The sequence below is a fragment of the Scyliorhinus canicula genome, chromosome 5 (assembly GCF_902713615.1).
Source record: "Scyliorhinus canicula chromosome 5, sScyCan1.1, whole genome shotgun sequence".
Lineage (NCBI taxonomy): Eukaryota > Metazoa > Chordata > Chondrichthyes > Carcharhiniformes > Scyliorhinidae > Scyliorhinus > Scyliorhinus canicula.
This window is the reverse complement of record NC_052150.1, coordinates 123,669,306-123,681,352: the sequence shown is the minus strand read 5'-3', so window position 1 is coordinate 123,681,352 and position 12,047 is coordinate 123,669,306. Positions and strand designations below refer to the sequence as shown.

The 12,047-nt window shown below is 45.4% G+C and overlaps 1 protein-coding gene across 1 annotated transcript in view; it reads right to left on the bottom strand.

The window, feature by feature from the left end:
- elp2 (elongator acetyltransferase complex subunit 2) overlaps positions 1-12,047 on the bottom strand; it is a 176,915-nt gene that overhangs the window by 70,284 nt on the left and 94,584 nt on the right. The window contains exons 13-14 of the mRNA XM_038797582.1: positions 11,126-11,317; positions 4,726-4,795 (exon numbers count right to left, since the gene is read on the bottom strand). Of these exons, the coding sequence (XP_038653510.1) occupies positions 4,726-4,795; positions 11,126-11,317 (262 nt within the window). The remainder of the gene's footprint in view (positions 1-4,725; positions 4,796-11,125; positions 11,318-12,047) is intronic.

Genomic DNA, 12,047 nt, shown 5'->3' with positions numbered 1-12,047 from the left:
GAGATGGAAGGCATGGAGTGGTAAGTGAGGTGCAACATGGATGGTTTCAACCAGCTTGTGGGTTTCTGTCAATCGGCGGATTAGTGAGCGGGTAATGCCGGCGGTAACAGGAAGCCAGGGGAGGAGCTTTGAGCGGAGGATTCCAATTATGTGCATTATTATAGTCAACCGAGTGTCAATAAGATGTGTGTGTCATGACTTTTGCCAGACAGGTGCGCAGTACTCTGCTACAGAGTAATGACAGGCCAAGTACTGAGCTTTGCTGCGTTATGGCAGCAGTTTGGTTAACAGATTGTTTCTAGTTTTGACATTTGCTGCTGTTTTCTTCAGATTTTCCCAGAAGGGCAGGGTTCTATCTAAAGTCACTCCCAAGTATGTTGAGGCGGATTCATGCTTTAATCCCTTGTCATCCATGGAGGTAGACAAATTTGTTTTGCCACTGGCACTGTGAAGGTGCAATACATTGGAAATGGTTTTAGTGGGATTTGGCGTGAGACTGGATATAGTTTTAGAGGGATTTGGCATGAGACTGAAGTAGTGTCGGTAATATGTTTGAAATCTCGATATTATCAGGTTATGAATATTGGGCTAAGATTAATTGGTTTAGCCAGAATAATATGGTGACAGAAATTCTAACCTGTTGATTTAAATTTACAATTGACAATTAGGTTAGCCGGAATAATATGGCCCCACGAGGGGCGAGAATAAATATGGCTACTGTTACCATTGATTCTTTGAGAGGAATTCTCCCCCGCATGTGCTCAAGTAAACTTTGATATTGCACACATCTCTGCCTCCGGAATAGTGTTTGAAAAATCCCCACAATAATTGGAGTACTCAGCAGGAACTCCAGGATCAAAACAGGGGAGGCACTCGCAACCATCAATGAACATCAATGTTTATTCATCACAATTTAGATAGGTCTGTTATGGTGATGGGCCACCCCTCTGGCCAGACGGGGATCTGAGCTAAAGTAAAGAGGCCAGATCTTGAATATCAAAGTTGACTCAGAGTGTGGCATATGGGTGTTTCTGGTGTAAGCGGGGCGAGTGCCGGTCCTTGGATAACACAGAGCGCAGGAGTTCCAGGGATAAACAGAGGCTGGTAACTTCCATTGGGTAAACATGGAAAATGGATGTTACAATTTAGTGTTTTTAACTTCCTAGGAAAAGCTGGGTTCTGTTCAAGCATGTTTTCCTCTGTGTTCAGAGCAAAGTACAGCAAAAAGTTAAACAAGACCAGTAGCAAATCCAGAAAATGAAAGGTGGCAATGATCAGTTTACCGCGTCAGTGTGGGGAATCTTGGTCCCGGAGCGGTGCTCCAACATATAGTCATACACTGCGAGCAGCAATGCCCATCACCAGATGCGAGCAGAAGCAAAGAGGGGAATCGCCCAATCCTCCATGAAGAGCCCTAGGAGGGGCTTGTGGTCCGTGAGAATGGTGAAACGCTGCCCGTAAACATATTAATGGAATTTCCTGACCCCGAATACGACAGCCAAACTCTGCTTCTCGATCTGGGCAGAGTGTTTCTCTGCGTTGGCTAATGTTCTTGAGGCGAAGGCGATGGGACGTTCAAATCCATCGTCCATTTCATGGGCCAGTACGGCCCCAATGCTGTACGGAGAAGCGTCGCAGTTCAAGAGGATGGGTTGAAGTGGGTTAGCAGTCTTGACGAGGAGTGTTGTTCTTTCACCTCGGCGAAAGAAACTTGCTACTCTCGGCCCCACTCTCAGTATTGCCCCTTCCTCAACAGACGGTGGAGGGGAGCTAAAGTGGTGGCCACGTTTGGGAGGAACTCACCATAGTAGTTTACCATTCCCACCTGGGCCACCTGGTACAGGAGTGTGCCGAATTGCTTGTATCTTCTCCTCCATTAGGTGCAAGCCATGGCGGTCTACGCTGCAGCCGAGGTACGGTACTTGGCATTGAGTATATATTTCTCCCTCCGGAAGCGGACGCCGGCACCAACAAAATGCTCCAGCAGCTCAGCCAGGTTTTGTAGGTGGGACAGGCCTGTGATCAGAACATCATTGAGATAGACCGCCACGCGGGGCAGGCCTCACGGGATGGTCTCCATTACTCACTGGAATATCGCACATGTGGAAGAAACCCCAAAGGTGGGTGTATTCATAAGGCCCCCTAAGCATGTTCACGGTTACAAAGCATCTGGACTCAGGTGCCAGGACCAACTGGAGGTTAGCGTGACTCATGTCGAGTTTCGTAAACGTGCGACCACCACTGAGATTCGCATAAAGGTCCTCGATCTGGGGAACTGGGATATGGTCCAGTTGAGACACACGGTTGACCATTATTTTATAGTCGCCACACAAGCGTACTGTTCTATCCAGTTTCATGACCAGGACGAACGCCGCTGCCGAGTCAGAGAATTGTATCGGGCAGATGATGTCCAAGTTCCCCATCTGGTCCAACTCAGCGGCCACCTTGGTTAGGCATACGAGACAGGTCGGGTGCAGAAATAGCACAGATGACCACAGCTCCTTTTATGGTGCCCAAGCCATCCCAGAATACCGACGGAAGCCTCAATAGAACTCCCTCAGGCCTCTCTGGGTGCATGCGGCACACTCGCTGTCAATCTAACCGCAAGTGGCGTGGCCAGTCACGCTGCAACAAGCTCGGACTGTTCCCGTGGACTACCACCAGAGGAAGGTTTGCAGACTGTTGACCGTACCTGATTGGAACTATTGAAGTAGCCGCTACGGCCAGTGATTCGGCGTATAAGTGGCCAACCTCACGTTGGCGTCCAACAGGGTCAGCAATAGAAGGCCAGATCGAATGCAGTCAAGCGTACGACGACTGGCTACTGACACTGCTTCCCCAGTGTCAAGTTCCATGCAGAACGGGAGTCCATTAATCCGCAAGGAGATCTGGATGGGGATACTCTTGGCGCAGCCACGCAGAAAACTGCTGGTAGGTGCTGTCCGCATCTTCCACGTACTGAGCCCTGTCACGTGGGGGTTGCTGGTGCCTCGGGGGTCGGCGGGCGGTTAGATCCTCGCAGGGCCTCCTGGCTCTCTGGTTCCTGCAGCCTGTAGTGGTCCATGCTGGCTGGTGGTCATATTCCTGTTCCTGCTGGTCGGGGGAGAAGGTCCGGCGGTGTCGCCGACCTCTATTACGGACGTCTGTGTTCCTCCGGTGGCCGTCCCGTTGTCAGGGGCCAGCCTCCTTGGGTCTGAGTATGATTGGTGCTTGTGATTGCGTCTCAGACTGAGCACTGTCAAGACCCTGGAGTCATTGGACCCCTTATTCGGTGCTTTCTCTGGAGAGAGCCATCACCTCCGTGCATTACAGGTCCAGGTGAATCTCAGCTAGTAATTTTGGTTGCGTGGCTGTATCGTGGAGTCCACACACCAAACGGTCCCTGAGTCTTTCATTCAGTGTCACTCCAGATTTGCAAGTCTCAGCAAGTTTCTGGAGGCGGGCCAGGAAGTTATCCACTGACTCGGCTTGGGCCTGAGCAGCCATGTGGAACAGAAACAGTGTAGGATGAGTGGAAATGCTCCCCCACTAGGGTCACCAGGGCAGCGAATGACCGGGAATCTGGGGCGTCCAGGTGAATCAAGATCTTTATCACACTGTAGGCGGGACCGCCACAAGCCGTCAGTAATATCAGTTTTCCGTGCATCGCCAGTAATCTCATTAGTTTGAAAAAAAATAGTCCATGCGTTCAATATATTGCACCCAATTGTCTGTACCTGCATCAAAAGGTTCCAGCTTTCCTATGAGTGGCATTTCGGTAGTTGCTAGTAAAGCCTGCCGAAGCCTAGATGAGGTGGGCCGGGCCTGTAGCAACCGGTGTTGACGGCAGCGCCACTGACTCCTCATCGCCAGTGTTGAATCCACAGTAGGCAGAACGAAAGTAGAAATTACAGAACAAGGTTTATTTCCTTACAATTACAATACTCCTCCACTCCCCTCAGGGTTCCTTCCCCGATCTGCAGCCAGGCCAGCATTTATTACAACTGAAGCTCTGCTGGTAAAGAGGAAACCCCGCCCCCTTAAAGGAGAAGGCCTGCCTGTCTTAAGGGTAAGGTCACAGGAAATCCTGATATAGTCCTGATCCTGGGACCTCCATTGGGGTTATAACAGGTTGTGTATTGTCATGTGAGAGTACCTTTAAGAAATGGGTGTTTATCAAATAGCTGCAGTGATGTCAGAGTGTGGGTGGAGCTGGGTTTTGGTCTGTGGCTTTTTACTTTCACTTTGAGCTAAAAGCTGGTGTGTGTCTGTGTTTTAGTTTCGTTTTCAGAGTTGGATCTGCATCCAGCCAAACAAGGTGTAATTTTGATTTCTCTGTTCATGAAAAAGAATGTTTTCAGATCACTTGCTAATTTAAAAGTGATAACTGCTCTCAGCAGAGAATTTAAGCCTGCTGCTTTTGTTAAAGAGGGTACTTGTCTTATGGATGTCTTTTGTTAAAGAGGGTACTTGTCTTTTGGATGTCTTATGATCAATGTAGATTAGATTCAAGCATTTTAAATTGTCATCATGGCCATCATTTCGGCGGGAGTGGTTGATGAGTTCAACATAATTGAAATGTTGTGTCATATGAGTTTGACTCATCGGGATTTCATTGTATAAAACAGATTCTTACTAATGTAGCTTATATAAACTATATAAATCAAATATACCATATCACCAAAACATATTATTTTCAAACAGGGTTGCAACTTAAAAAAGGTTAGTATTTTCTGAGAAAAATACCTTGAAATACTGCCTTATTTGATAATCCTAAAGCAGGTACACTAGCACCTTCAGGAATATCATCATTTACCTGCAATGAAAACATAAAAATAAAAATCAATAACTTCACACAGTGTGCAGGTGGTTGATGGGATGCCGATCAAACGGACTGTTTTGTCCTGGACGGTGTCAAGCTGCTTGGGTTTTGTTGGAGCTGCATTTATCCAGGCAAGTACAGAGTGTTCTATTACACTTCTGACTTGTACTTATAAAATAATAATAATCTTTATTATTGTCACAAGTAGGCTTACATTAACACATGAAGTTACTGTGAAAATATGGGGAGTCTGGAAGTGAGTTAGTCTCCAAAGAATTCCCAGCCTCTGACCTGCTCTTGTATTCTCTATATTTATATGGATGATCCTGTTCAGTTTCTGGTCAGTATAACCCCCAGGGTATTGATAGTGGGGGATTTAGCGATGCCCATGTCAATGAATATCAAGATGAGATGAGTGGATTCTCCAATGCTTAGTACTTGTGTGGTGTGAATGTAACTGGCTACTTATCAGCCCAAGCCTAAATGTCGTCAAAGTCTTGCTGCACTTGGGCATGGACTGCTTTAGTATCTGAGTTGTAGTAGATTGTGCTGAGCATTGTCCAATCATCAGTGAACATCCCCATTTCTGTCCATCTGATGCAAGGAAAGTCATAGATGAAGCAGGTGAAGATGTTTGGGCCTAGGATGTTATTCTGAGGAACACTTGAAGTGTTGTCCTAGAATGGAGATGATTGACCTCCAAAATCCATAACCCTCCCTTTGTGGCAGGTACGACTCCAACCAGTGGAAAGTTTTCCCCCTGATTCCCATTGCTTCTAGTTTTACTAGGGCTCCTTGATTACACACTAAGTCAAATACTGCCTTTTTGTGACGGGAAGTCACTCTCATATCACTGCTTGACATTAGATCTTTGGTTCAGACTTGGACCAAGGCTGCAATGAGGTCAGGAGCTGAGTAGCCCTGGCATAACCCAAACTTGGTTAATGAGCGGTTATCTCTGAGTAGATGTCACTTGATAACAATGTTGGAGACCCATTCTGTCACTTTACTGATGATCAAGAGAAGACTGAAGCGGTAACTGGCTGGGTTGGATTTGTCCTGCTTTTTGTCTACTGGACGTGGCTGGGAAATTGTACACATTGTTGGGTAATTGCTAGTGTTCTAATCGTACTGGAATAACTTGGCTGGAGGTGCAGCGGGTTCTTGAGCACAAATTTTCTATGATTGCTAGAATGTTGTCGGCAATATCCAGTGCCTTCATCAGTTTCTTGATATCATATGGAGCAAATCGAATTGGCTGAAGACAGACATCTGTGATGCTGTGGACCACTGGAGGAGGCTGGGATGGACCATCCACTCAGCACTTCTGACTGAAGATGGTTTCAAATGTTTCAGTCTTTTCTTTGCACTAATGTGCTGGGCTCCCCATGACTGGGAATTGAGATATTTGCAGAGCCTTCTCCTGCAATTAGTTGTTTACTTGTCCACCACAATTCACAACTGGACTGCAGAGTTTAAATCTGATCTGTTGGTCTATTGCATGCAGATTAGGCTTTCTGGCATGCAAGTAATCCTGTGTTGCAGCTTCACCACGTTGAAACCTCATTTTAGGTATGCTTAGTGCTGATCCGGTATGCCCTCCTACACTCTTCATTGAACGCTGCTGTGCACAACTACAGGGGTAAAAGACCAGTTTTATGAGGAGCTTGACACTGCTATCTGCAGAATCCCTAAGTCATAAAATTCCGATTTATTGGGGGATTTCTATGCAATAGTGGGCATGAACCATACGTAATGGCCCTCCGACGACATAATAATCTTTATTGTCACAAGTAGGCTTACATTAACACTGCAATGAAGTTACTGTGAAAAGCCCCTAGTCGTCACACTCCGGCGCCTGTTCGGGTACACAGAGGGAGAATTCAGAATGTCCAATTCACCTAACACCTCTCCCTTTGTGGCAGGTACGACTCCAACCAGTGGAAAGTTTTCCCCCTGATTCCCATTGCTTCTAGTTTTACTAGGGCTCCTTGATTACACACCAAGTCAAATACTGCCTTTTTGTGAAGGGAAGTCACTCTCATATCACTACTTGACATTAAATCGGGAGTTGTGGGAGGAAACCGGAGCACCTGGAGGAAACCTACGCAGACACAGGGAGAACATGCAGACTCCGCACAGACCCAAGCCGGGAATCGAACATGGGCCCCTGGCGCTGTGAAGCAACAGTGCTAACCACCGTGCTACCGCGCCACCCTAAATTACCTGACAAGGAAAAATGAGAATGGCCAGAGACCACTTGATCTATTCTGCTACCATGGCCTTTGTGGCATTAACGTATTAATGCCTTGTTCCGAAACAAACCATGCCACAAGATGACCTAGAGCTCTTATTTCCCATATGTTCAGAGTGTTGCATTATAGACGGTGCAGCTGTGCGGGGATGTTGGAGTCGATGGACTGTTGGTTTCTAACTAGCTGGACAGTATGGATGATACAAGAATGAAATTTCTGCTATGAATGGAAAATGTCAAAGGTTGCATTCACACCCTGGTGAACACCAGGCAGTGACCTGCATCACAGTCAATACTTTGGTATCCGAGCGCGTTGAGAATGAGAATGATCAGATCCAACTTATGCCCTGACCTTGGATGCCTCCAGTAACAGAGTTCTGTACAGTGAAGCCCACATCAGGTTCATGTCTGTGCTTTATACTCTTGCCCTGCCAGATGAACGCATATAGTTTTCCTTTCAGTGATTCTCACTCGGCGAGCCTGGTCACTTGCAGGGATGCAATGGCAACATTCAGCCTATCAGGTGGGAGCAAGTCCATTGTGCTACTTCGAATACCAGAGGCCACTCAATCCTAACGTTAGAGGGAAATCTAAATCCACTCCCATTGAAAGCCAAAACATTGATCAGTGGGGTGGAAGGGAGATATCTGTCAGTTCCCCTCCACCAGATACACCTACAGTGCGACCCTGGTGACAGTGGGGATCATCCCCAGAATGACAGTGACCGGAATTGATTTCCACCTTGGGAATGATTTGGCTGGTAGCAAAGTTGTTGCCAGCCTTTGACTTTTAGACCTGCCAAAAACAGAGAGGGAATTCCGAAAGAGATGAGGGAAATAGGTAAATTGCAGGGAACTGTTTTGGCGAAGTCCCAGGCATTGTAAGAAGTCAGAACACTTTAGAGAGGCAGTGCAACCCAACTGATTTCAGCAAAACTCTGCTGCGTGGCAGAAGGCTGAAAAACGTTCCTAGAACTTGCAGAAAGAACACGCCAGGAATAAGGTGGCTCCAGAAAAGCTACCTGGAACTACAAAGTCTGTGATTCGGCCAGAAAATTTGAAAGAAAGCAAGATTAAGAAGCAGAGATCTGTAGAGGGAAGAAACCTGGCTAAGTTGAAAAGGGTAGGATAGCCCCCGCAGACCTCAGACGAGAGCTGCTCGAAGGTAGCAAGGCCAATTCAAGGCCAGTAAAATTAAACCAGGTCCAGAGAAAGCTCCTAGAATCCAAAGTAGATTTGTCAAATATCCTCAAGCTGAAATGGAGGAAAGTCTTCAAGCAGGGGAGGAAATAATGAGGGAGATGCCCCTTGTAGCCAAACAGCCAGAAAGAAAACAGGGTATTAAGGTGAGAAAGAAGAAGGTTAAGGCTTTGCCTGAGGCATGGCTGGCAGAAACCTTCTTTCCTATTTTAAATAGGGTCCCAGAAAATCTCCTGCCCCAGACAGTCAATTTAAAAAGAATTAAATAGAATTAATTTCATTTCAGAAGGGAAGGCATGTCACGGTCGCGACATTAAAGAAAATATATATTTGTCATTTGAGCTACTGTATAAGTTAATTTTTTTGTACTTTTCAAAATGGACAATTGCTGAGCTGACAAGGTGACTCCAGCTGGTCACATGCCGGTTTCCAGAAATTTCTGAGCCATTTCAAAGCGAACAATGACTAACACCTCAAAGGTCCTGAAGCTAACCGAATGTTAGAATTTATTGCGAGAGGAATTGAATACTAAAGTAGGGAAGTTATGCTTCAGTTCTACAGGGCGCTAGTGAGACCACATTTGGACTATTGTGTAAAGTCACCAGAGCCTCAGATGTCCATAGGCTGCTTTCCCCTTTGAGGGGGAAAGCTGACTGGTGGTGATTTAACCTGAGGATCACTACACCTCAGGCGAGTGGCAAGGTTGCAAAGGAGGGCCTTCTTGAATAACCTCAGCCGGTACGGGAATTGAACCTGTGATCTGGCATTGGCTGCATCACAAACCAGCTCTCTAGCCAAGTGAGCTAAACAGCTAAAAGTGAGCCAAGTGAGCTAAAACTATTGTGGAGAGTATCGGTCACCTTGTTTACTGAAGGACGTAAATGCATTGGAAGTGATTCGGAGAACGTTTACCTGACTAATCCCTGGAGTATGCGGGTTGTCTTGTATGGAAAGATTGGATAGGCTAGGCTTGTATCCGCTGGAATTTAGAAGAGTAAGAGAGGGTTTGATTGAAACATAAAAGGGGTCTTTTGAGGGGTCTTTTGAAGGGATTCTCCTCTTGTGGGAGAATCTAGAACTCGGGGTTATTGTTTAAAAATAAGGGGTTGCCCTTTTAAAATGGAGACAAGGCAAAATCTTTTCACTCGAGTGTCGTGGATCTTTGGATCTTTCTTCCTGAAAAGGCAGTGGAAGCAGAGTCTTTGAATATTTTTATGGCCGAACTAGATAGATTCTTGGCAAGGAAGGTTATCGGGGGTAGGCAGGATGCAGATTTGAAGGTACTATCAGATCAGCCATGATCTTTTTAAATGGTGGAGGAGATTCAATGGGCCTACTCCTGCTCCTTGTCTTATGTTCGTAAGACCCGAGTTGGGGACTGCCTCAGTCTCAAGAGACTCATGATATCACATGGCAGATAAGCACCAATAATACCCCTAGATCTTCGGTATGATCTCAGCTCAGCATCACAAGCCAATTGAATGTAAGAACAGAACAGAGAGAGGAGTACTTGAATTTCTCGCTCTTGTCTTACTGACCAGAACTGGATATAGTATTAAAAGTGTGATCTGACCAGCACATAGTCAATACAATTATCTTGTGGCTTCTACGCTACTATTTTGGCTATCCTTCATAATTTTATTTTCCCTGCTTTTGCTGCTCTGCAACAGTTGGGCTTACTTAGCATTTTGTTCACTAACACTGCAGCACCTCTCGGAAACTCATTCTTAGCTACTCTGATCAATTTTCATCATACATGCAGTACTTAATTTGTATCTGTCGTTCTTTACAAATAATAACAATCTTTATTAGTGTCACAAGTAGGCTTACGTTACACTGCAATGAAGTTACTGTGAAAATCCCCTCGTCGCCACATTCCAGCATCTGTTCGGGTACACTGAGGGAGAATTCAGAATGTGCAATTCACCTAACAAGCACGTCTTTCGAGACTTGTGGGAGGAAACCGGAGCATCGTAGGAAACCCACGGAGAGAACATGTAGACTGCACAGATAGTGACCCAAGCCGGGAATCGAACCCAGTCCCTGGCGCTGTTAAATATTTTTATTTCTCAAGCTGGTACCTTAATCCACTGCCTCTCCATGTTTGGCACCACACACTGATTTGTAATGAAGTTTTGAACTTCAGCTATTGGTGCAATTTAAAGAAGTGGCAGTCAATGTCCCTCTAAGTTGTTCATTGTGTGAAGCCTGTTTACTTGAATGTGCAGCACCTTTAATGTTTTTTGTGTAGCCATACATGTGTGATATCTTAAACTTGTGAGCGACCTGCACTGTACAGCCCAAGATGCTGTTTCCCCCACTTGGAGGAAACATTGGTAGGGGTCCCACTCCTGATCCCTAGAGCACTCCATTAAGTATTTACCTTGACGGTGTTCTTCTAACAAGTAACTATTTGTTTTTTTCCTGTTCAGTCAATTTCTTGGCCTATAATATGCCATCTCTGGGGGATCAAACCAGGTTGGTCCTCCAGAAGATGCATTGGGGGGCACCAACTCCATCCGCCACCCCAGAAATCCCATTCAAGGACTGCATGGGAAGTGCATGAGAAGTGCAAGTTTCCTGTGGGCAATTCCCCTGCGCCTGGAACCATCAATTTAGATTGGAAAGTTCGGATGGTTCTGACTGTCTTGAATAGGCTGAGGCATTGCCATGGAGAAAGCAACGGGGAAATCGGCCAGAGTGGACTTACCAACCATCCTGTTGTATAAATTGTTGTGATTGTTTGTAATTTGGTATTCTTGTATTTATTCTGCTGAGTACAAGATGAAAAGTTTCAGCAACATAATCTCTCTTTTCAGAAATATTCAAGTTCTGTACTACCAAGTGACAATCAGTATTCAGTGTACTTACACTCTTTGAGAGCAGGCCCTCAAGCGGGGTACAGGTAATGGAACTGAAATTTTCCACAAAGTTTCTGGTGGCAGTGAAGACTCGTAGAACTTTCTCATCAGCACCAGACACAAATTGAAAACGACCGATTATGGCTAAGCACTGCATGTCAAATCCATGGATCTGTGGCCGTGCTATTTCATGCCAGGTCACCTATATGAAAAAAGATAAAGTTACTCATATCTCCGCTTAAGTAACTGCACGAGACTAAAAAGTGTCTGCATCAGCAAGGGTGAAAAGAACATGAGAAAGGTTAAGGAAAGAAAGGGACAACTGGCCAATCAAAGTCGTCCACCTATTTTGATCAGCACCAATAAATCTTCCCCCAAGCCATATATCTGTGTTTGCATCTTCCACTCCTCCAACTTCACACTGCTGCTTGTAATTGATTTCCTCCACTCCACTGTCATATGGCCCCCCCATCTTCTGAAATCATCTCTACAAATAACATTACTCAATACCTTTTGCACGGTCCTCAAGAGTTTCTTAAATACATTTGAGATAAGGGCCTTGAATCTCCCATACCCCTCTTTGATAAGCTTTGTTCAGCTTTGTTGCTTTTCTGTCATGGAAAGCGGCCAGACAGTGGATTTAATTTTGTTAGGAGCACACTTTGAGCAAGTTGTTCTCTCCAGGAAAGGTATAGGAACAGAAACCGGGCAAAATTTCTATCAACTTTCATTCAACTATTTTGGCTAGTGATCCTCGTATTCTGATTTTATTGAAAAAGCTGCTTCACTACATTAAACATTAAAATCAGTGTAATTACTATTGCTCCCAGAGCTATTCCAACTGCATTCATTGCATACTTAACCTATATGTTTTTGACTCAGATGCATTATGTATCAGGGTTAAATTAAGCACTTGTAACCTTATTCAAATT